Source organism: Populus trichocarpa, chromosome 3 (assembly GCF_000002775.5).
Source record: "Populus trichocarpa isolate Nisqually-1 chromosome 3, P.trichocarpa_v4.1, whole genome shotgun sequence".
NCBI lineage: Eukaryota > Viridiplantae > Streptophyta > Magnoliopsida > Malpighiales > Salicaceae > Populus > Populus trichocarpa.
The window spans coordinates 14,097,065-14,121,632 of NC_037287.2; the positions used below are offsets into that span (position 1 = coordinate 14,097,065).

At 33.6% G+C, this 24,568-nt stretch overlaps 2 protein-coding genes across 11 annotated transcripts; one reads left to right on the forward strand and one right to left on the reverse strand.

The window, feature by feature from the left end:
* Positions 1–143: 143 nt before the first annotated feature.
* On the reverse strand, positions 144–6,177 carry LOC7479245 (agamous-like MADS-box protein AGL19). Of its 5 annotated transcripts, none has more exons than XM_024596706.2 (9): positions 6,012–6,177; positions 5,852–5,923; positions 5,455–5,644; positions 2,388–2,469; positions 1,965–2,026; positions 1,778–1,877; positions 1,240–1,281; positions 1,081–1,122; positions 144–627 (listed from the first exon to the last, which is right to left on the reverse strand). In XM_024596706.2, the coding sequence occupies exons 3-9, from the start codon at positions 5,634–5,636 to the stop codon at positions 499–501; spliced, it is 639 nt and encodes a 212-aa protein (XP_024452474.1). In that variant the 5' UTR covers positions 5,637–5,644; positions 5,852–5,923; positions 6,012–6,177; the 3' UTR covers positions 144–498. The 5 variants fall into 5 exon arrangements, with proteins under 5 accessions (XP_024452474.1, XP_024452475.1, XP_052307240.1 ...); XM_024596707.2 differs by having other exon boundaries at positions 5,840–5,923; XM_052451280.1 differs by adding an exon at positions 3,089–3,164 and having other exon boundaries at positions 5,852–6,169.
* A 6,904-nt stretch (positions 6,178–13,081) lies between these two features.
* Positions 13,082–21,828, forward strand: LOC7479246 (uncharacterized). 6 transcript variants are annotated; one of them, XM_024597808.2, is made up of 12 exons: positions 13,082–13,406; positions 14,632–14,744; positions 14,840–14,946; positions 15,016–15,103; positions 18,187–19,249; positions 19,374–19,428; positions 19,544–19,625; positions 19,797–19,877; positions 20,257–20,361; positions 20,461–20,510; positions 20,633–20,768; positions 21,479–21,828. In XM_024597808.2, the coding sequence occupies exons 1-12, from the start codon at positions 13,208–13,210 to the stop codon at positions 21,566–21,568; spliced, it is 2,169 nt and encodes a 722-aa protein (XP_024453576.2). In that variant the 5' UTR covers positions 13,082–13,207; the 3' UTR covers positions 21,569–21,828. The 6 variants fall into 6 exon arrangements, 5 of the variants coding, with proteins under 5 accessions (XP_024453576.2, XP_052307469.1, XP_024453574.2 ...); XM_024597806.2 differs by having other exon boundaries at positions 13,083–13,406; positions 14,632–14,750; XM_024597807.2 differs by having other exon boundaries at positions 13,084–13,406; positions 14,632–14,750; positions 21,482–21,828.
* The last annotated feature ends 2,740 nt before the right edge of the window (positions 21,829–24,568 follow it).

The window sequence follows — 24,568 nt, forward strand, 5'->3', positions numbered from 1 at the left end:
TCAATTCAATATGCCATATTCACAGCTTAGTCGTGAGACTAAGATAACCTCGTCAAAAAAAAATAAACAAAGTTCAAGGTCCAATAACTTAATGTTGAAGAATAAAATTAAAAAAAAAACAATTTAAAAAAAAAACCTAAAAATATTCTTGTCAAAGTTTTCATATCTCACTCAAACACAATGCATCCACAGTATTCTTGTCAAATTATACAAAAATATTTTTTTAGGCTTCTCTTTGACTCTCTCATATGATGGTACAAACAAGTTTAATAGCATGGTAGAGAATCATATATATATATATAATCTTCCAACAGATATTTTAACTCATCGCACAATGGTATAGTTCAACTCCCTTTTTGTTATGTAATATATTTGGGAGAGTTTATTTGACTCGCGACATTAGCTATCAGATGCAAATGATTTGAAAAAAAGAAAAAACCATTGACACTTGGGAAGCTGGAACTGTATTGCAAATTTGAAACTGCAATTATTCAAGTCTTATGGTTTTGGGGCAAGCCGTGTCTCTGGTGGTCCTATAAACAATTCTGTCTCCACCTCCGTAATTTGTCGGTCTTCTAATAGTTGTTGCTTCCTGGTTGATGAGAGGTCAGGTTGTTGCATCCCACACTGCAAAATCAGTTATCAAACAAAATTATTACCACCATAATCAAAAGAATATGTCTCCCTGAATTATTGTCCGACGACCGATCCGGGGACTGTAAGGAGGGCAGCCACGACCACCAAAAAAATCATAACTGGTCCTAGCTTAATAGATCTTTCATACAAATTTGACATTTTTGACATGTAAGGGTCCCTGTGGAATTAAAAAAAAACCTACTCTGTGCCCTATCTATACAACTCATAAGTTCATCCTCCGTGAGAATAAAATTTTCATCTCCACATATCATATCGACACCTCACATAAAATTCTAAAATATTGTCGGCATTGTAAAAATATGTGTTGAAAATCCTTGTGTGCTATGCTATGCCAAACACAGTGATGCACTCCTCAAAATCACTGCTAGTGATGATCGATAACGTAGGATCTGAGAGTTCATAGAGCATGTATAGTACTATTACCTTCTCCCGTAACCTCGTGTTTTCTTCCAACAGGATTTTCTCCTGAGATACGTCGAAAGAGAAAGATGGTAGCGAATCAGGAATCTCTAAACAAATCAACATCTAATATATTTTTTAAATAAGCATGCACATAAAACATTACGAATCATAAGGAATTACCTCGCCTTTGAGCTTCTCAATCCGCTCCCTAAATAACTGGTTCTGCAGGTGCACAAAGTAAAGAGAATCAAATGTCCGGTAAAGTTTTCATAAATAATTTGAGTCCCTTGAGTGGTGCTGACGCTATATATAAGAAAGATTAAAGAAATGGAAGAACTTCTAGACTCACTGGACCAGAAAAGAATATTACTTTGATAAATGATATGTGCCGTGAGATACTTTCTACATCTTAATTGCTGTTTGGCAATTGTACCACACCAAGTGACTTGTACCAATAACCAATTGATACTTTCTAAAACTTGAGAATGAAGTTTTGGAATCAGATTTATCTATGACTTTTGGTATCCAAATGGGTGGGATTTTGACGTTTTGAGTTGAGAAATTAAGCAGTAAACCACTCAAAAACCCAACCGAAAAATGAAAGCCAAATGGACACTAGCCGAATCCAGTAATTACAATAAAAACACAGAATTGGTATTGACTTTAATCACTCAAAGAAATTAAGTATGGTGCGGTCTGATTAATTGATGGGACATACCTTTCTTGCCCTAATTCTTGTTAAGCTTCGCCCCAACTGGTTCTCCAACTGTTGTAGGTCATCAGTGGAACATGTTTCCAATCCCTCTCCTAAGAGCTTCCTGCAAATTATCCAAGTTTTTAGTTGTTTATTACAGCAGATAAGTAATGATTTTAGACGCAATAAGTTTCAAAATGAGCCTTGAAACCTTTTAGAGACTTCAAGAAGCTCGATCTTCTTGGCCAGAGTAAATGTATCTTCCTTCACAGGCTGCATGCAAAATCAACAACTAGGATTGAAAAACTGACCCAATAAAAAAGGAAACAAAATGGAATTAATATTGTCATGCATGGTTCAATATATACAAAAAATTGCATGCTTTCATGCACAGTGAAGACTTTGGTATGGCCAACTTTTCCATATGATCATCAAACACGATGGTCAATAGATCTTTCTCTGCCCGAATATCTCAGGAAAGAAAAGGTGATGGTGTGCTCCTACTATAGAAAATGCATGATATTACAACCATGTCATAGTAGCTATATTGACCTTAATGGGAGAGAGTTCATATTACATTTACTTTTCAATTTCATCACAAATTTAATTCGTTTGAAAGCTAATTGGTTTATACCTGTATATTGTCTTGAACCATCTTGCTGCTGATTCCTACGTCCTTGGCTCTCTTCTGATACCGTTCTATTGTTCTATTAATACTGAAGGATCCATAGCAGAACAATTGGAAAATAACCGAGCAGTTAGTAAATATTTAAACATGGCTCAACTAACATCCAATGCAAATCATCACTACAAAAAAAAAAAAAAAAAAAAAAGATCACGCGCTCGGTTCACTTCCAAAGCTGCTGAACAATCCTTGAAGTTGCACATTTTCCTCCAAGTAGAATTCGGGTTATTGATACTTTTAGCATATATTAATCCATTCAAGTACAGAGATACACACTCAGGTCACCATAAAGCGTAAAGTTTTGAAATTAATAGAGGATGAGAACATGATGGTTATCATCCCGAACAGAACGCCACAGCAATTAAAATTAATGAGGATTGCTACCTAAAAGTCGAAAGGTTATTCTATATATAAATAGTCCAATGCTATGAGCTCTCTCATTGAATAAAAAGAAAATAAAACTATTTTTCTATCCTAATAAAGCAAGAACTTAATGATATAAATTATTTTTGCACCTAATATCGTACACTATTTTTTGCAAGAGCATCATCATAATGAAACTATTTTTCTATCCTAATAAAGCAAGAACTTAATGAAGAAAAGCATGAAAAAACTGGTTATTCTGAAACCTAAAGCATAAGATAGCTCACCATACAACTTGTGCTAAGGAAAGGATATGCTTAGGATTTGGTTGAAGGCTTGGGATATGTTGGGCTTTGTTGTTGGCTACAATGGAGTATATACACAGTTAATATACATCATATATGAGACAGAAGCAATCACAACTGCTTTTACTAAAATATTTTTTCCTCATTTCTGTGCAATAACGACATCTTGATCAGAAAGGTTGAGAGAATTTGGGTTTTAGGTAATGCACGCAGTTATGTAATGGCCATTTTTATAAAAGGAACGATATTTCCATTATTAACTTGAGTTGAGTTGTAGAGTAATGACAGCAGTTTTATATTAGAATGCAGCAACCAATAAAGGAGTTTAGTTGAATAATCAATATAATAGCTTAATTATAAACAAAGATCATCTCATGGTACGGAACATATGCATTAACCTAGCTAATATACACTTCAGATTTTGTTAATTTTGAGTTTCAATGTATTTAAAAAATTTAAAATTTGATCTTAAAATGAATGATTGGATCATAAATACATGACCTAACCTGTTACTTGTAATATGAACGATCATGATGCATACACACCTTAATTATAAACACAGTGCTGTTTGTTTAATTATTAATCAATTCCATGTTTTTATATATATCATGAAAATTAAATAAAATATTGCAGAAGAGAAGCTTTGTTTATGAATGGGCAGAGTAGCATAATTAATCTCTTATGTTCACCTATAAATTAACAGCCTTTATAATATATCCAGTCTTTTTGACACACAAAATGAATAAAGACTCTATAACCTAATTAAAATCCGAAACAACATTTTGAACTTCTGGATTGGATATGAGTTTCTTTGGCAGATGTCCAACCCTATTGCAAAAACAAAACCAAGAAAGCATCACTTGATAAAAGCTACGTGCATTTGCTCCTTGGCGAATCTAACACCGTAGCTATTGACCCAATAAAGCAGGAGAGATATCTTGAATAAGGTAGCAACAACTGTTTCGTGAAGAACTAATAAACATATGGCATATCTTCTCGAGTGGCTCTCTTGCGCACAAGCACAACCAGCAAAAAGGAAAAACACAAGCCATTGATTTAATTAAAGAAGTTATATATTCATAATTGGAGAAATGAGCGTTCACTAAGCATACGTGTGGCTTGTCCCAAGTTATCGGGAAGCAAGTCTCGTTTGAGTTGATAATTAAATTCCTCCTTATTAATTTACCAGGTCTGGTTAATCATGTGGTCGCTAATCAGAAAATTACACTTGAGTACAGTAACATCAAGAACAAGAAAACTTTTACCAATATATAGTGATCACAGTGCTTACCTTGGAGAAAGCAGTACGTTTCTTTTCAGAAGCAATGCAATATAAATACAACACATAAAAGGGCAGGAAACCGTGAAAGATAAAGAACACAAAGTACACCTCTATCTCAGAGCCCTCAAGCTCCCCCACCCCACCCCACCTTCCAACAGTCAGCTAGATTCCAGGTTTTTTTTTTTCCTTTCACCTGGTTAAAGATGAAATTCGATTTTTTTATATGGTCTAAGGCATGATAATTATAAACTTATTGTCAGTCTTTATCGATCATTAAAACCCTTTTTCAAGTTCTCTTCTAGAGCTCAGCTAGAGAAGACTTGGATGATTACAGGATCACCATCAATTAATTTATCATGAAAAAGAAAATATGTTACGGTTCCATGCTAACAGTACTCACAGACATTCTTGGGTACGTAAACTGTTTATACTTCTTGATGAAGCAAAGAATAGCACAGGAGAGCTGTTTAATTAATTAGTAGATGTGGCAAAAAAACCAAGGAAAAAATTCATCATCATCGTTTTCTTTCGGGTGAGTTTCGAAACGAAGGAATTAATAGGTCATGCACATGAACCCTAGTGGAAAATGTTTTTTTTGAAGCACACTGATCTCTAACCTATCTTCAAACATAGATTGACGGCATTGATGGACACAGTAGGTAATGGAAGTTAAAGCTCAGTACATATAATATATAGGACACAGAAATCAGAAGATTATGACAAATCAATATTAAACCCAACGGAATAAAAACACCAGGTTAGATTTGATGAATAAAGAAAAGAATAGGTGAGATCGGACCCCTTCATCTTGACAGGTAAAGTCTGAGAGCTCGTACGATTGTAAGAGTACTTGCTTTGCCATGCTAGTGGAGCTTGTACAGATTTAGAATCAAAACTCAATCAATTTTTTCAATAAGACAGGAGGACAAATTCTTGAGATGGACAATTCAATGCATCATCACATGCTTACATAAAAGAATCCGTGAGACAGTAATTAATAAAACACACACGGTAGTATAAACATGTTCATGTAAAAAATAAAAATACTGAAAATCAAGTACTTTACCTAGAGCTGGAAAACTCATAGAGCTTCCCTCTACTGGAGAAAACAATGAGTGCAACTTCAGCATCGCAAAGAACTGATAACTCAAAGGCCTTTTTAAGCAGTCCATTCCTTCTCTTTGAAAAGGTCACTTGCCTGCTTGTTGCATTCTCTATTCTCTTCATCTGAGTCTTTCCTCTCACCATTATTATACCTAAAAAAATAAATAAAATCAAAAGAAAGAAAGAAAGAAATGAAAATGGAAAGACCCGGAAAACAAAATGGCAGATTTGGGGTATCTGTGAAGTGAAACTGATTGATATCAAAGATTGCAAACAACTAAGCAAGACCCGCTTATGGTTTCCAAAAATAGAAAAGGATAACTAAATCTGAACAAATTAGGAAATACCTGACTACTAACCTTTATGGGCAACAGCTAAGAAGCATAAAGACAAGGAAAATCTTGCTTGTGAACTTTCAAATCTCAAGAGACCTAATAAGGAGAATTGAAAAGATCACACAAACCCTAGAAAGAATATCATCAAGGGAAAGATTAGCTGAGATATTTGATGAGTGATTACCTTAGTTCTAGCAATATAACCCTAATGGGTATATAAATCAATAAAAAAATAATAAAGAGGGGAGCAACTTCTCAAGAACATAATCTCTTTCTTCTTTTGGTAAATTCAGGAAAAAACACAGATGCCTCCCAAATAAGAAAGAACGGAATAATACACATGTAAAAGCAAAAAATTATCAACATGTGATCCCCATTATCAGTCCCACTCTATTAAACAACACATCTAGATGCACCAAAAGTTTGATACCATGCTGTCATGTGGCGACACCTGGCCTAAAGAGTGACTGACAACTTCCCATTCCCGGTACCCAACCAAGAGGCAACCCGCCCATGTGAAAGGAAAGACATGAACATTCCTGTCGGTTGCCAGTTTCTCTCAGACAAGTTTAAAAACACCTCCCAAGGTGGTAGCATGTAAGATCTGGGCACCTAATGGGGCACTGCCCTTTTGGTCCGTACAAGGTTAAAGACACGTCAGTTTTTTCCGTACAATAAAACATAGGGGTTAGCCAATCGATTGGTGCCAGCACAACTTGTCACGTGGGTAAGCCTTGTTTGGTCTTTCTCTTTTCCATGTAATGGCTTAGTATGGGGTTTTGTGCACCACCGAGGGTGCCCTTTTTTCTCTCTGGCTGTGGCTGGTGAAGGTCGAGTGGGGACCACAGATATGTCGTTGGACTTTGATGGAAGGCAACCCATGTGGATGATGGGCATGTGTCCATAGTGCTATTGTTTATTAATGTTGCTTTTGAAAGCATATTCAAAGCAAATGAACTGTCAAGTGTGATAACCAATAAATACTCTAATTGCTTGAGAGAAAAAATAGTTAACCTCTATTTATATTATATTATATTATGATTATTATTTAAAAAAAAAAACTAAACTCCATGTCTTTTACACGGTGGAGCAATAACACATTTTACTGTGAATTGTTATAATGCAATGACGACGTTTTTACCCTGTATTGCAACAAACAAATGATCTTTTATGAGGTAAAATAGTTTTTTTTTTCAAGTGATTCATTTGATATTATAAAACTAATCGGGGTATAATGGTTTGTTAACTTTTTACACAGTTCAATTACATAAATATTCTTAAAATGATAACAAAAAAAAGTATGAGAGGGCTTTTTGCGTCAATTCTTATTTTTTAAAAAAAAAATAATTACTCCATTGTCCTTCAATTAAAAAAAATTGGGTAAAAAGGTGTTTTGATATTTTTATTTGATTCATCTTACGTGCATATATGTTTTTTTATTTTATTTCTAGGACTACTTGTAATTATAAAATATGAAAATTTATTGGGTTTTGTAATTATGTTTTTTTGCTGTTTTCTTTTTAAGCAGGAATTTGTTTTTGATATAGTTTCTATATAAAGAAAATTCTATCTAAATTTTGTTAAAATTATAAAAATTTTAACTCTTTAAAATCATTAACAAAATTAAATGTCAGATTAATAAAGTAAATAATAAATATCATAAAACGCATTTTTTTGTGTTAGAATTAGATAGGGTAATAACCTCACTACCAACTCTTTAGCTCAATCGGTTGACCGATCGATCTAGTTGTATGAACTGGTTAATTAGTATATACAAAAACTATGATTCCATGAACTTAAGTTTTTTTTTCAAATATGTTTTATGAGTTAAAATATATATTTCTGTTTGGTTTAACTGACTATTATGAAATGGTTGATCAGTTCGTCATGATATTTAATTGATGTCGTAGTTATGAACTGTGACACCAATTATAATTTTATTGCGGTTCAAAACCGTAATATTTAATCAAATGTAATATTTTTGAACCAAAATATTAATTAAAATTAGTGATTCTAAACTATTATTACATAAAAAAAAATATTCTATTTCACTAAAAAAAAGTTTGCTGCTCTTTCTTTTCATTTTGTATGATAATTGTCCGGTTTATCCGTTTTTATCATTTGTACACCTTGGCCAATGGATAAAGTTAGAAAACCCAGAAATATATGGCTCCTACAATACTCCACTAAGATGTCTTTCGTGGTAGCATTCATGATGCCCATTTTGACTGAATGCAGAGTGGAAATCAAGCTGACATGACATCATGAGAACTTCCCTTCTCTTTTCTTCTTGCTTTTTGGTTCAAAAAAATTCTATTACTAGCTAGAACAAAATCATTGATTTATGTTGAAAAGAAAATGTTCATTCTTATGCCACTTTGTATAAGCTAAAATCATCCAAAACGAAGACCATGCCAGGCAATATATATGGATTTGACATGTTTCCATACTTGATCAGTCCTTACAACGGGATTAGCTCATATAGCCTTCTCCGGTCACCGTAATCTTGGACCCAGTGGACATGTCCATGTGGTCTCAGAGCGAGAGGGGCATCCAGGCCTCACTGTAAAGACAACACTTATCCATACAGCATCGATTTTCTTTTTATCTGGAATAAAACGTTGCGATTTTTTTTGAGTAACTTAGCTATCCCTGCTCAAATTGGCAAAGAGTAGCGCCTTAAAGGCACCATCTACGCCTGGTCACAGCTTTTCAAAGCTATCCATCACTTTCTACTTCTGTCATCCAACTCCACCTCATGCTTGGTCATGGGCTCACAAAGAAAGTGAACGCCCTTAATTGGTCCCTCTTCGTTCTACCTTTTTAGTTTTTGTCATCGCGTTTTTGTTCTTTGTGTTTGGTACTGTGCAAGGATTGTTTTATTTTTGTTTTAGAATGTGTTAAAATATTTTTTTATTTTTTAAAATTTATTTTTGATGTTAGCATATCAAAAGTAATGTAAAACCATTAAAAAAAATTAATTTAAAGTAAAAAAAAATAAAATAAAATTATTTTTTAAAAAATACTTTTGAAATGTAAAAACAATCAAGTGCATTGAGTGCATTTAAAAAATGGTCTTGACATACAAAATATTAAATTAATATTTTTTATGATTTTAATATACTGATATTAAAAATAAAAAAATTATTTTAATGTGTTTTTTTAATAAAAAAAAACACTTTTACAAAACCCATTACACTATAATAAAATAAATGGGAGGTTTTATACGAAACTCATTAAAAGCTCTCTTTATAGCTTTATTTTTTTAAAAAATATTTTTTTTAATATCCCGCAAAAGCTAAAACAATGAAAAACCTGCTTCAACCAGGAAAGGCCTAAATAGGATGTTGTTGTTAACGCTAATATTTTGTTGCTATGGTAATTTTTTATGGCGATGGTAATTATATTTATAAGTTCGTAGATCCTTATTGCAATGTATAAATGGGCCAGAAAGAATAGGACCATGACTTTAATGCTAGGCTTGTCCCATAGCTTGATTCTTTGCAGGCTGTCTACTGGCTTTGAAAAGTGAAAACCCCCCTTCAAAAAAAAAAAAAACAAAAACAAATTATTCTGAGAATATAAGTGTTTTAGAATCTTATTTTTGATTCATCCATTCCGTTGCGGGTTGAAACATTTATTTTCTCAACGCCAAAAAAGAGTGCGAATATTGTTAACATTTTTTTATTATCAATATAAATTTTAGTTTTAACTGGAAATTAAAAAAATTATGTATACATTTAGTAAAATAAATTGAGAATTATATATGTTAATAGATTAATAAATATATCAATTCCAATAAAAGATTGCATTAAAAAACTGAGATAAAGATATTATTTTTTAGAAAGAAAAGATAAAATATTTATTTTTATTTGAAATTAGATCTCTAAAGTTTTAATTAATTTGAATTAATAAAATTGAATTTTATTTTGCTAAATCAAACATCAACTCAACATCAAAACATATTTTTAAAATCGTGAGAAAAGCAACATATGCAACCCACGGTTAATTATTCCTATGTTCCATTTTCATTGTTTTTTTATATTCTATTGTTATTGTTTTTTTAATATTTTTTCTATTTTGTATTGCGTCGCGTGTTTATGATTCTAAATATCATTTTATGGTGTATTAAAAATTAATTTTGTAAAACTAAACTATTGAGCCGAGATAAAAAAAAAAGGATGCAAATGGAATTTTTTTTTTAAAAGGAGCTAATAAAAAAAGATATAGATAATATAAAAAAACTTGAGATGGTTGACTATTCGTATAAAATAGTATTTAAATGTGACTAGTTAGTTTTCTACGTTACATCGTGAGCCACCTTTTAACACGTAAGCGATGGATTTATAAGGGAAAGCAATATAAAATAACAAGGTTGTTAAAATCGCGATTTTAACACGGCACGGAAAATATAAAATAAATTCGGATTGTAAAAACGGATCGTAAAATCGTAAAATCATAAGGAATTTTAAAATACATTAAAAAAAATTCATGCTTCAAATAAAAATTCATACATAGTTCAAGCACCTTAAAATACATGCTTCAAATAAAAATATTTTTATTTTTTCAAGATTTTTAAACAAAAATATATATTGAAATAAAGCTATTTTGGAGGAAAAAATCAAATTAAATCTCATTCGGTTTTTGACCAAGTCAATTAGATCATGAATTGATCTACCAATCAACTAGGTTAGACTGGTTCACCTTACACTTGGTTCTATTTTAAACTAGACTCGAGTCAGGTTTAGACCGGCAGACCAACAGTTAACTCACCGTGTTGAGTTTTATAACAATGACTATAAGTTTTGATCATTATGGTTTATTCTAAATTCAGAAATTAGATTTAAAATTAGAATATAACTATCATTTCATTTCCAAATTGAATTTCACATTCTAATTTTATTTGAGATATAATAATAGCAAGATGAAGGGCATGGAAAAGAAAACAAACATGATTTTTTATGTCGTTTTGAATTCTTAAAAGAACCAACTAATTAAGCATGTACATGAGACCATGACTATCTCAGCTCAGAAACTGATGAGGTAAAAACAACATAAACTTTATTGACATAAAACTATTTTGCTTTTTAAATTTTAGTTTTCTAATTATTTTTTTGTTTTTATTTTTGGTGAAATTTTGAAAAAAACGAGTTTATTTATTAAAAATCAAGAGGAATTTTTTCAACAATAAAATAAAAGTTATATCAAAATTACAACTATTTTTCATAAAAAAATATAATATAAATTATAATAGTCTTCTTAATATTTTATAGTTATGATCGTAAAATATTTATTTTATTTTATTTAAATTAAAAATTACAATAGAAAATTTTTATTGTTAACCAAAAACAAAATCTTTACATTATATTCATTATAAAAATTAAATTTATAACACTAATTAAATATAAAAATATAAAAAATAATTTTAATATTTTATATTGCTAAAAGTGTGTGTGTGTAAACTATATTATTCATGCTTTTTAATTTGAAAAATAATGAAAACAATTGTGAATAACATTGAATTGAGTTCCGCTTTTAACAGGATAAATAATTCCTTTGCTTTTGATTTGTGTGTGTACTGTGTAATAGGCTTGACACCTGGAACTGGAGGGAACAGTGACTCACAAGTCACAATTACTATTTTGAGCTGAAAGCGAGAATCGGGGTGAAATTGTATTTTTGCGCGATTTGACCTATTTTAATGATTTTATCTGATTTTAATCTAATTTTACTTTTTTGAGTTTTATGAATAATTTAGCACGTTTAGCCTCTATTATCTTGTAAAATTGTATGATTTTACGAGTTGAATCGCGATTTTAACAACCTTGTAAAAGAGTCTATAATGTGTGTCCTAAGAGCATAGGTAACTGCTAAGTAAAACAACACAAAATGACAGTGTATGAAGAAGATCAACAATGCCTAGACAGAGCAAGAATCAAGAGACGAGGAAAAAAAGGACAAACCGACAACAAAACAATGAGGGAAGAAAATAAAAGAACCACCAGAAGGAAAGAAAAACCAAATGCATAACTTCAAATGGACGGCGAAGCACAAACAACAAAACATTGGTAACAAATGTCTTGAGATAAATCCACTAGCTGTCCCACTCTGCATTTTCTATACCACAATCTCCAGACCTCTGGCTGAAAAAGGTTGCGTGACGAAGAAATAAATTATGACTTCTGAGTAAATAAGACGCGTCAACAAAAAGTCATGACTCGAGGTTTCATTTTTCTTGCAATTATGCGTAACTTGTGTTTTCACAACCCACACCGCCTCCACCCTGTTGTTTAAGGATTTTTCTTCATCCTTATAGCTATAAGCCTCCAGCCTAAACATAGTCATGACTCGAGTTTGTTTATATATATATATATATAAAAGAGTTACTTCAAATAAATTTATTTAAATGATATTTAATTGAAACTTGCCCTTAAGAGTGTGATAAGTCTTAATTTAAAAAAACAATATTTATATAGAAATGTCAATTTTTTCTAAAAAACAAAATGAATAATAAAAGGGATATTTAATTAGAAAGTATATTTTTTATTCATTATTTCAAATCAATAGAATTTGTTTTTGTAATTTCTATCTTGATTTACTTAGTTTTCCATTCAATAAACCATATTACCAATAAACCATATTTCAAATCAATATATATATATATATATATTTTGTAATTTCTATTTTGATTTGCTTAATTTTTTATTTAATAAACCATATTACCAATAAAAAGTTATGTTTTTTTTAACAAAATAATATATAAACAAAAAAAATATAATATTGGCTAAAAAACAATTCTTTTTATTTACAATTTATATCATTATCTTTTTTTAGGAATACCAATTTGTATTTCCACTTATTTGAAGAATTTCTTGTTTGAAAAGTTACCCATATAACTATTAATATCAACAATTTTCTTTTATGAATTATCAGTTCATGTATTTAATTTAATTCATAAAACATGAACATTATCTTTTAATTTATAATTAAGTTTTTTATAATAGCCAAAAACATATCCACAACATCCAAACATGTTTTTTTTTTTTTTTACGTTTAAGCAGTAAATAATAAACCAACTTGATATAACGTAGGGGTATTTTTTATTTTAATCAATTGAGATCGACCATAACTAAGACATGAACGAAAAAAAAAAGACATTTAGAAAAAATAACAAAATAAATAAATAAATAAATATGACAGCGTTGATATCACCGTCAGAAGACTAATTATAGAAAAACAAAATTCAACTACTGATAACAGAAATGTCAAAACATCCCCTCTCTCTTTACCATTACGTAAGATAGATTATTATCGTTTCAACCCCCTACTGTCTCTCGATCAAAATCAAAATTTCACAATTGTCTCATCTCGAAAAAAGAAATGGCTTCTACTTCTTCTCCAGGCGAAGAACCACAAAACCAGAATCAAGATCAGCAACAACAACAACAACAAGTAGTAGTAGCAGTGAAAGAGAGAGAGAAAGAGTGCCTTCACAAAACCAAAACGATACACTTCTTAGGCCGTACCACTCCTATCGTTCTCCAAAACGACAATGGACCTTGTCCTCTCCTTGCCATCTGTAATTCTTTTCTCTCTCCTTCCTCCTTGTTAACTCATTTGTTAGGGTTTTTAAATTTCTTTTGCTTGATTTCCTGCCAAGAACTTGAAAACTGAAACTTGAAATGTTCTGTTTTATCAGGTTTCCGTGAAAATAGGAAAGCTCGTTTCGTTTAAGCGTGTTATCTAATATCATTTTAAGGAAATTGACTGGTTTAGGCAAGTGTGATTTCATTCTTGGATATTCTCACAGTAGCCAAACTGAAACTTAATTTGGATCGTAAAATCTGCCTAGGAAATTAAGATTAATTGCTTAACTAGGGGTAATTTCGAGGTGCTGATGATGCAAATTGAAAAACTCAATAATTTGGATCAATTGCTTGTTACCTTTTCATGTTGTTGAAGTTTAATGCAAAAAATAAGCTATTGATTTTGATGTTGTGAAATAGTGCTTTTCACCATTGAAATTGAAAGAACCAGGCATTTAGGTACATTCTCAATGATTGTAGGTTTTTTTTTTTCTTCCCATATTGTTAGTAATTTGGAGAGAAAACAGAATATGAAGGGAGTTTAGCTAATGTTGGAATACTGGTTGATATAACCTATGGAGAAACAGAACCTATGATATGCGATTTTTTATTGCTTGTTTGATAATTTGGGAATTTGATTGCTAGGATTTCATTCTTTTTGGTAAGAAGGTTTCAGTACACTACTGGGGATAGTTGAGTGCAAATTCTAACAGAAATTTTGAGTTCTATCTAATTTACTGTTGGGATTCACTGCATTGGTGTAAATGTTCTTTTCTTTTGTTAAGGTCGTCATTATTCTGGCAACACAAACTGGTAGGATTGATTCTTTAGAGGAATATCATCTTTTCTATTGTTAAGGTAATTGTTGTTCTGGTGCCAAGAAATTTGACAGTTGACTTCACTGAACCCAAAACAATCCTGTTAGACATAGTCCACCAGACACTGGTTAATAAAATTTGTGTTTTTATCCTTAACTACCATAGAGGAGGCTTGGATTTTTGATTTTCTCATTACTTTAGTTTATTGGTCAAAAGAAGGGATTACTTGTTTAAGCATCAAATGCTGTTTTGGATGTATCTTGAATGATTATTTTATTTGCACATTTTCTGCAAATAGATTATTTTATAAAATATCTATAAAGGATCATTCTTGTCAATTTTTTTGGGGGAAATACAACTAGAATTGTGGTTTGATTATGAACATGTGGGCTTGCTATAGGTAACGTCCTTCTGTTAAAGAATGATCTAAATTTGAGCTCAGATAGCGCTGAAGTTTCGCAGGAGAAATTGCTATCCCTTGTTGCAGAAAGGTTGATTGATTCCAACAGTAATGTAAATGTAATAACTATGAGCAGATTATCTTGTTTGTTTGATATATTCATTATTAATCGGTGCATATTATTTTGACTGCTTCTCTCACCATGCAGAATAAAGATGCAGGATATGTCGAAAATCAACAGCAGAATATTGCAGATGCCATCGATTTGCTTCCAAGACTTGCAACTGGAATTGATGTAAATTTAAAGTTTAGGAGGTTGGCCTCTCTCTCTCTCTCTCTGTGTACTTGTACTTCTTTCTTTAATTAACATATATGACCATGCAGGATAGATGATTTTGAGTTTACCCGAGAATGTGCCATATTTGATTTACTTGACATTCCTTTATATCATGGTTGGATAGTTGATCCCCAGGTATGCTCTTTCCAAGCATTGCATTTATATTTCAGTTAAATTATAAATTAATCACGCCCCAGTTTTGTTTCTCCTAGGAATAATTGATGCCTAATTGCCTGTATGGTGGTGTTAATAAGAGGGTGTTTTCCTAATTATACTTGATATGCCCTTCCTTCAATTTTCAACTTTGCAAGGGTGATAACTGCATGATGGAAATTTTTGGAATGCTCTGCCCTTTATAATTTAGAGGGCTTGATTCATGTTTATTAATACCAGTGGGTTTAAGCCTAAGTATGGAGAACTGAAGAAGTTTTAAGCTATCTGGTTCTACCTATCTTAACACTCTTATTGTATCTTTTAGGCAAATGTACTGGTTCTTTGAGTTTATCAAACACCCTCTTCCATGCAGGGGATTATTGATTTTTCTCAGATTGTGGCCATGTTGTCCCATATTGCCATCATCTGCTGCATTTTATTTTAAGTAGGTAACTTTGGTGTAGGTTCTGTTGAACATTCCCTTTTTCTCTGATTTTCATTTATTTATGTTTTACATTAACATCTGAGTAAATGTCTAATAAAATGATCTTTTCATGTGAATGTTCCACATGTATGTCTTTCAAGGTGTAGCTTGGATGCCTCTCTAGGTTATGGCCGGCATGCATATTAGGGAAAATGACAAAATGAAAACATTTGCATGTTTATATAGTTGGGCACTGAATAACATCGAGGATGCTAAAATGCAAAGCTTGGTGTTTCTTGTAGATCATCAATGTCAATACATCTTAAACTTGGTTGGCTAAAGGACAGGAAATCATGAGAGTTTAAGCTTTCCTCAATGGAAATGCGTAGGATAGATTCTTGATTGTGGAGATTTGAAAACAGTTTGTGAATGAAGCCTCATTCTTGTAGCCTCTCTTTTCAAAGTTACCAGAGGAAAAACTTTCTGGCACTATCTTCTTGTTACCTATTGAATATCTGATTTTTTTTCCGGAATCAATTTTAAGTCTGTCTAGTCAGGTTCTGCTTGTCTTGAAAGGGAAACAAGAAGTTGTGGATAGGTGATGTAGGACAAGAGAGCAAAATCACCAAGAAAAAAAGAGAGTTGATGTAGAATAAGAATCAGAATAAAAAATAAAAGAGACACTCGATCTTGGAGAAGCAATGCTCGATCTTGAAAGAAAAACTCAATTTATTTTAATCAGCCATTCAACAATTTAATAACTAATTTCTAGGTGCTTTCTATATCATATGAATTACATGCACCAAATCAGATAAAATAGGAAAACCTACCTAATAAGTTTTAATTTAAAAAAGAAACTAAAATTCTAATTTAACAACCAAGTAATAAATACTAATATTCCCAAATAATGAAATCTAGAATAATCATACAATATTAAAACTCTTAAATAAATAAAAACCAACTCCCATTGCTGCCCTTGCCCTTCATTCTCTATCAGTAGGCTACCCGTTGTGAATTTGGATTTCATCAACTACATGTAATGGAGAAGGCTTCACTGATAATAGGTTTTCATGAATAAATAAAAACCAACTCCCATTGCTGCCCTTGCCCTTGCCCTTCGTTCTCCATCAGTAGGCTACCCGTTGTGAATTCAGATTTCATCAACTACATGTAATGGAGAAGGCTTCACTGATAATAGGTTTTCATGGATGGGGGTCGTCTGGGAACCAGCCTCATTTATGGGAATAATATGTTTTAGTCTGGATATTGAAATCTTGCATATTTTGACATATTCACTTACAGGAAACACTGTTTTCCTTTTCCTTGTGGAACCTGTCAAATGGTTACTTAAAATAAAAAGAAGCAAATGAAAATACTTGTGTGAAGCAGTAAGCACCTGTCGTGTTAGGTATTTTGTTTTGTACCTTTTGCTGCTGGTGTAACTTGTTTGGAAGCCAAAGTAAAATTTATTAACATCATATGAAAGATTAGGTAATGCTGACTAGAATTGGAGGCTTACAGATTTTTAGAAATTAGTTTTAGTTTTTCACTACTGCAATGTGAATCAACTGTTGTTGATTCAATCTGCTGTTACCTTTTCAACTTGTATTGATTCAATGTCCAGTTGCCTTCCAAGAAATATTTTTGCTCGGTATATTGAAGCCAATGGATGGTTGTTTTGCAATAGGCTCTGTTCTTGATCAGATTTATTTGTTGCTTTGTTTTTTTCTCTTGAATACAAATATTCCTATTTCAAATGAAGGCCTTATTATTTGGGCATGGTTTACCACTAGGCTAAAGAGTTTAGTTAAAACATTAATATTTGGGCTTGGTTTACCTCTAGGCTAAAGGGCATAGTTAAAACATGTCAGCAAGGCAATGACACTTGAGATTTTTTCCTTTTGTCTTGTTAGATAGTTTCTAAAAGCTATGCTGTGCATGTTGCTTAATCTCTTGTTTGAAAGAGGTCCTTCAGACAGAGATTTATTTCATAAACAATGAGCTGCTGAATCAAAGAAGAATGAAAACCATACAAAAAATCATAATTACTGAGGCTCTGTGCATCACGTGGCATAGAAAGCCTCGTTAGTATGCCTGGTGGTCTTAGGGTCTACTCTGTGGAGGTCTCAGATCCTAAATTATGTCATTGAAATCTTGTCTTTTACTAACGATTGTGTAGTTTTAACTTTTGCATTTGCTTCCTGTATCACTCAATGTTAAAGCTTAATTGCCTTGTCACCAGATGAAACCATTTTCTTATGTGTATGGTTGTGGGTTCTTTTAGTTTGGATATATCTCAGTTATTATGTTGTTGCTGAGAAAGGATATGATATTTCACAATGAATTTTACCAATACATCTTGATAGGCATTTTTCTTTCCTTTTGCTCTCTTTTATATTTTATTATTTGTAAGTTGCCTAATTCTTAAAGTTTTTTGGAACCTTGTAATTGAACAAGCATATTTTGTTAGTTGCATTATGCTTGAGAAATAAGTGCTTAAAATTACCAGGATGTAAAATCAACAATACATGTTCCCTTGTTCCTTAAATTGTCCTTTTTTTTATCAGAAAGCCTCTAGTGTTGAATGTCTTGATCTGGTTTTAAGATTGAGATGATTAATTTTCTTTATTCAATGCACTAGGACTATGATACTGCTAATGCCATTGGGCCAAAGTCCTATAATACTCTTATGGGGGAGCTTGTTGCTCTTGAAACAAGAAACATGGAGGATGAAAGTAAAAATTTGACCGGGGAACATAGTAAAACTAAAACCGAGGAAGATTGCATTGACTTTGTTGCTGCAACAACTGCTACTTTGGGTGTTCCTTCTCCTTGTCTTTCAAAGGCTAGATCTTTTGATGATTCTCCACATTCAGTCTCTGATCATCAAAAAGTAAGAAAAGGGGATTTAGAAGAAGAAGCAGAGCTATTGAGGGTCTTAAAATTGTCAGAGACTGAGTTGCCAATTTCAGTGGATGATTTTGTAGCCGATGTTGATGGAAGGGTTGTGTCTGTTGGCTCACATGAAAGCACACCTATGAAGGGGACCATGGTTGTGGCTTCCTGGGATACATCAGAGGGGCATGTCGGTGTTGATATCAATCTTAGTGCATTGAGCACTGATGATAATAATAATCTGACATCTTCGGAAACTCCCCCAGGGAAACTGACAGGCTCTTCCTTAAAGACTGATCTGACCGATCATTTTGATAAATCAGTTTGTACAGAATCTGGAGAACATTTCTCTAGTAATGATGTGATTGAGAATAGTAGTGCTGACACAGTTGTTGAGATTCAAGGTGCATTGTCCCTTTCTTGTGCAAAAAGTACTGGATCTTTTGATGGAGACCCTACAGATATTTTGCATGATGGTCAGAAGGTTGAGAATCAGTCCACTTCTATTACCGAGGTTCACAAACCAGCAGATATTTCAAGTGGGCATGACATGTTGGATTTACCAGGGTTAGCTTCTCTAGTTCCAGAGTCAGATTCATCTAGTGGTAGAATGCAGAATTTTGATACACCTGATAACTTTAATTCAAGTGTTGATGGAAGTGAGCCCATATACGAGGGAGAAGAATGCATTTTCGATTCAAGAACTTCAAATTGTGAAGATAGAGAGCCTATGTATGAAGGTGAGGTGATTCTTTCTGAACAAGCTGATAAAACTGTGAGGTCTAAGGATGAAATCACTGCACAGCAAGGTGAGTGATGATTCGTGTTATAGCATTGGATTTTACACACTACCATGTGCATATATTAGGTGCTCAGTTAACAAGTAATGTGAATATATTTGACACATTTTCATATTCTTATCAATTCTATTAGGGGAGCTGATAAGGAACTTTTTGAAGAACAATGCTAGTCAGCTGACCTTTAATGGGTATGTTGGCCCACTGCTTGGCTATATAATCTCTCAATTCCTTGTGGATTTGATTATTTATTTTTTTGTGCTGGGTCTGGAGATGTTCATCTGATTTCCTTAATACTTTTTGCAGCCTCTTTTGCTTACAAGATGGGCTTAAAGAGCGTGAGCTGTGTGTTTTTTTCCGTAACAATCACTTTAGCACGATGTTTAAGGTTAGTTACAGGCAGGGATGCACTCTTTTGTGGCTTAGCTTTCAATGTCAAAGCTTCTGATTTTGAATTAGACCTGTTTAGCAAGCAGTTTAAAGAAACACTATTTAGTTCCCTGTTTTTCGTTTTCTGAACCTCGATTGTATGATGTATCTACTCTTGTATGGTTTGCAGTATGATGGTGAACTGTATCTTTTAGCCACAGACCAAGGTTACATTAATCAGCCTGATTTGGTGTGGGAGAAACTCAATGAGGTTAGACTGTGAGCTCAGATATCTTCAAGTTCTAGTCTAAACTAGAATGCAAGTACATATTTTGTTATTTTCAAAAATTGGATTGAGGTTTGTTATTCTACATTTTGTCAAATTAATTTGATTTTCTGGCAGTAGTGCTGTATTGGTGTGTTAATAGAAGGCAATGGTGATAAAGATTTTCCTTTAAACTCCTAACTTTCAAAAGCCCACGAGTAATAATGGCATTTTCTCCGTCTCTTATTTTCAATTTTCATCTGTAGCGTTAAAATAGAAAACAAAACTATTATATCTCAGATTTCTGAATTTGCAACAACTTGGTGAAGTTGTAGGCATTGTTTGTGGAGTTTGGTATGCTAATCCTGACATCCCATGACTTCAGGTAAATGGGGATACATTGTTTATGACAGGAAACTTTAAGGAATTCAAGGCGGAAAGTCATACAAATGACCCATGGGATGAGCACAATGCCATGACCAGTACTGCTGTATGCACTTCTTTCCTTGTCCAAAATCCAAAGTATTCTAAGTCTTCATTTTTGTATATTTTGCTGCCATGGAGCTTATTTTTAATTCACATGTCTCAGGACTATCTTGCTAGCATTGGTAGTGCTGCACAAGCGGGTGTGGATATAAAGTAATCCTTTTACTTTTTTCATTGTCTCACCCATTTAATCTCATTTGGAATGTGCATACACGGTCATTACTACTAGTGATCTCTTTGCATAAATATATGTACTAACTGTGCTATTATGGCAGCTCTGATCTGCAACTGGCAATAGCTCTGCAGCAACAGGAGTATGAGCAGCAGCAACAGCAACAGCCACAGCCGCAACACCATAATGTGCAGCAAGCATCCACCACTGGTGGTTCAAGACTAATCACAGGGCCCCAGGTAAATCATTAATGATTTTTATGCTTTGGAGGTCCTGGATATTTTATTGACTATTGAAATAAGAAATCAATGCTAATAGTTTTTCTGTAGATATTGTTTACTGGCCTCCCTTAGATGTGGTCAGCTATCTGAGGTGATATCTAAAAACAGGAGTAAACGCAATATATAATTGTATATGCATGCTTATGTTCATGTATTAATTCCACAATTGTTCTCCTATGAAGAACTGGAAATTTCTATTAAAAAAACCAGCATTAGGATACTTCATCAATGAGGTTTAAAGAATTATGTATATTAATTTGAAGCCATTTGACCGATCAATAATTACAAGATGTTCACAAATTACACGAGTTTCTAGCACTTGTGCATCTAAAGTCTTAAGTTGACATGGCGTTTGTGAATTCCCCCCCCCCCCCCGGGCCAATTTGGCAGTTTGATCAATGATTTATCATTCATCATGGATGTCAATAAGAGCCTTCCATTTAGCAGCATCTTAGGATGGCATAAAGTAAAAGGGTGAGATAGTGCCCTATATAGAAATGAATTGTTCAGACTGTAGATCTTTTTTTTTCCTTGTCTTTTATTGGAATACCATTTGCAATCATGCAATCTTTTTTGTTTCAATCTCTATTCTAATGAGGCAGGCCAGACTTTTTTGAGTTAAAACTTGTAGGCATATAGGACTGCTGATTCACAAGATGTTTTTCTAGCAGGTGCCAAGGAGCAGTGGTAAAACCGCATCTTCTTCTTCTTCTTCAAGGCTTGACACAAAACCAAAAGATAAGTGTAACGTCATGTGAATTTTGTTGGAGGTACCGTGGAAGTCTGTTCTGTAAATGGCGTATATTTTGACCCATTGTATCCTTGAGAACAATAAACTGCAGGAGTCAAGATTTCTCTTGTAAAAAGGCAGTATATAGCACCCTAGCAAAATCCTGCGATTTTATTAATGTTTTCTTTTTCTTCACCCCACACTTGTAAGCAGCTTAAATTTTTTTTTTTGGAATAGTTGACAGATTGAAAGAGGTCCGTTATATGCAGTGATGGCTTTAGTTATTCAGTTGAAATGTCTATGGAAGTGGCACAGGCAGGTCCATATGGAGGACCATTTACATTCCTATTCTGCAACTTTGCCCTGCCCATGCAATTTCGCCTGGCCGGATAATATCTTGTCAAAAGCTCAATGCACGCTCGAAAAGTTATCGGGATGTTTTCGAACTACAGGTCTGGTGTTGACGTGGCACAACAAATTGGGATTAAATTTTGGATTTTTCTATGAGAGCTATTGCTTCTCCTATCAAGTTTTTAATGTATAGAACGTCAGTCATTTATTGGAATGTCAGCTTCGAGTGTTGATGGAATCATGGAAGGGACCTAACCTTTAGAAATGAGAATCCTTGGTGCCCAGATCGAATGCAATGTGCTTTCGATGGTTCATGTTGTCTGCATGTCCTGGTGAGAATATTTTTTACCCTAAAATCAAATTGACAATGGGGACTACCTGTAGGCTTATAGCCGATGTGCCTGTGTTCTTTTATCGTTATGTGACCCAGAACCAATCAATCTTCAACGCTTAGGTTAGTAGCCATACAGCGACACAGATTCGAATAGTTCTGAATCAGGTTCAGGCGAGTTTATGGCAGGCCTTGGAATTGGCGGCTTCCACGGGGGATTTCTATTGTCAAGCTGGTGCTAATGTTTTGTTTTGTGCATGATATTTAGGTTCAAAATTTTTGGTTTGGGGGCTCTGGTTGCAATTTGTGTGACAAATAGCTTGGATACCAGCATGGACACAAGTATTTCTTTACATTAGGAGATGAGTTAGAGAGTAAGGAGAACATCTACGAGAACTTTGCAAGAGAGCTCCATGACGGAGCAATGCTCGTAGGAGATAGCTCAAAAGAAAAATTTACAACTTCGATAATGAGTTGTCCCGGCTACTAATGCAGCATGTAGCATTCTTGTTGGTCCATAACCTAACCCATCTCAAACAAGATTGCACCATTACAGAAAAAACTAAATGGTGGGGGTAAAACATTGTGGATGTAGAGAGAGATCACCGTGGACTCAAATGGTGTTTTCCCACTGTTACGAACCAAGAGACATGATGATGAAGGCTGGAAGGAGAGCAACAAGAAGCAACAACAGCACTGAAAGAATAACGGTTAGTCTGGTGGAATTCTGTTAGCTGGAAGTTAGAAAAGCAGTTGAGTTAGTTAAGGAAGTAGTTAGAGTCAGTACTCAGTAAGCTTGAATATAATTACAGTCAGTAGAAGAATAAAAGCTTGTATATAAACTGGTGTATGAAACATGTGAGGGAAAAAAAAGAAAATACAGAAGATCAATCTCACTTCTCTGCTCATTCTCCTCTGCTCTCTCTTGTTTCTGTTCCTTCTCAATTTATGTTATCTTTTCTTTCTATTCTTTCTAATCTTGTTAAGCTTAGCTTAACAATTGGTATCAGAGCTTGTAACAAGCTGCGAACCTCATTCAACAGTGGTGGACGGTAACAAATTCAAGATAGTAGATGAACATTGCAAAAGGTTAGACAACCAGCTGCAGACTTATCATCTAGAATGGCAGGAATCCATGGCCGAAAACAAGGAGCAAGGGGCCAAGATTGAGCAGTTGGTCATACAAATGGAACTATTATCCTCACAATTCCAACAATTTGTAGTTGCCCAAACAGCAAGGATAGAGACGACGGGAGGCCACTCCAGAGGTATCCTAGCAACACCAGGGATGGACAGGAACATGGAAGTGAATGCATCTACTGAAAAAATAACACCAGGACTTAGAACTCAGAGTCGAGGTGAGCAGATGACAGGGCAAGAGTTTCATAAGTCAGGATTCCACATGCCATTGCCAAGGATGGAGCTATCAACCTTCAGAGGCGAGGATCCTCGAGGATGGCTGCGAAAATACAAGAAATACTTCAGGATACACTCGATACCTGCACATCAGTGGGTAGAGGTGGTTTAGTATTACTTGGAAGGCAAGGCAGATGTGTGGTTTGAAGGGTTTGTGCGAGGGAATGAATCATTGATTGATTGGGAAGAGTTTTCCCAATCTATCTGCAGAAGATTTGGCAATAAAAAGGATGTTGTAGAAGAATTTAACAAGCTTTTGCAAGACAGAGGTGTAAAAGAATATGTTGAGAGGTTTGAGGAGCTTAAGTCATTGATGAATTCTTTAAACCCTTCATTGCCTGAATCCTATTATGTTTCAAGTTTTATCAGTGGACTCAGGGAATATATAAATCCAATGCTTAAGATCCTCAGGCCAACAACACTAATGCAAGCATTTGAACAAGCCAAGTGGCAAGAGGAATCAAATAATGCCATGGATAAAAGGAGTCTATTCAGTCCAAGAACTGCTCTCTCAGGTAGCATGGATCGACAAGCAGATTCTTAAGGACAAGAATCTCTTGAAGAGGGGAGTATTGTTACGAACCAGGTGACATGATGATGAAGGCTGGAAGGAGAGCAACAAGAAGCAACAACAGCACTGAAAGAATAACGGTTAGTCTGGTGGAATTCTGTTAGCTGAAGTTAGAAAAGCAATTGAGTTAGTTAAGGAAGTAGTTAAAGTCAGTACTCAATAAGCTTGAATATAGTTACAGTCAGTAGAAGAATAAAAGCTTATATATAAACTGGTGTATGAAACGTGTGAGGGAAAAAAAAAGAAAATACAGAAGATCAATCTCACTTCTCTGCTCATTCTCCTCTGCTCTCTCTTGTTTTTGTTCCTTCTCAATTTCTGTTCTCTTTTCTTTCTATTCTTTCTAATCTTGCTAAGCT

Coding starts and splice junctions, on each gene's coding strand:
- LOC7479245 (XM_024596706.2), bottom strand. CDS start 5,636: ATGGTGAGAGGAAAGACTCAGATGAAGAGAATAGAGAATGCAACAAGC. Junction 1,878..1,964: donor CTTCTTGAAGTCTCTAAAAG/GTTTCAAGGCTC, acceptor GATAATTTGCAG/GAAGCTCTTAGGAGAGGGAT. Junction 1,123..1,239: donor TTGAGAAGCTCAAAGGCGAG/GTAATTCCTTAT, acceptor GACGTATCTCAG/GAGAAAATCCTGTTGGAAGA.
- LOC7479246 (XM_024597806.2), top strand. CDS start 13,208: ATGGCTTCTACTTCTTCTCCAGGCGAAGAACCACAAAACCAGAATCAA. Junction 13,407..14,631: donor TTGTCCTCTCCTTGCCATCT/GTAATTCTTTTC, acceptor GGCTTGCTATAG/GTAACGTCCTTCTGTTAAAG. Junction 20,362..20,460: donor ATGCCATGACCAGTACTGCT/GTATGCACTTCT, acceptor CACATGTCTCAG/GACTATCTTGCTAGCATTGG.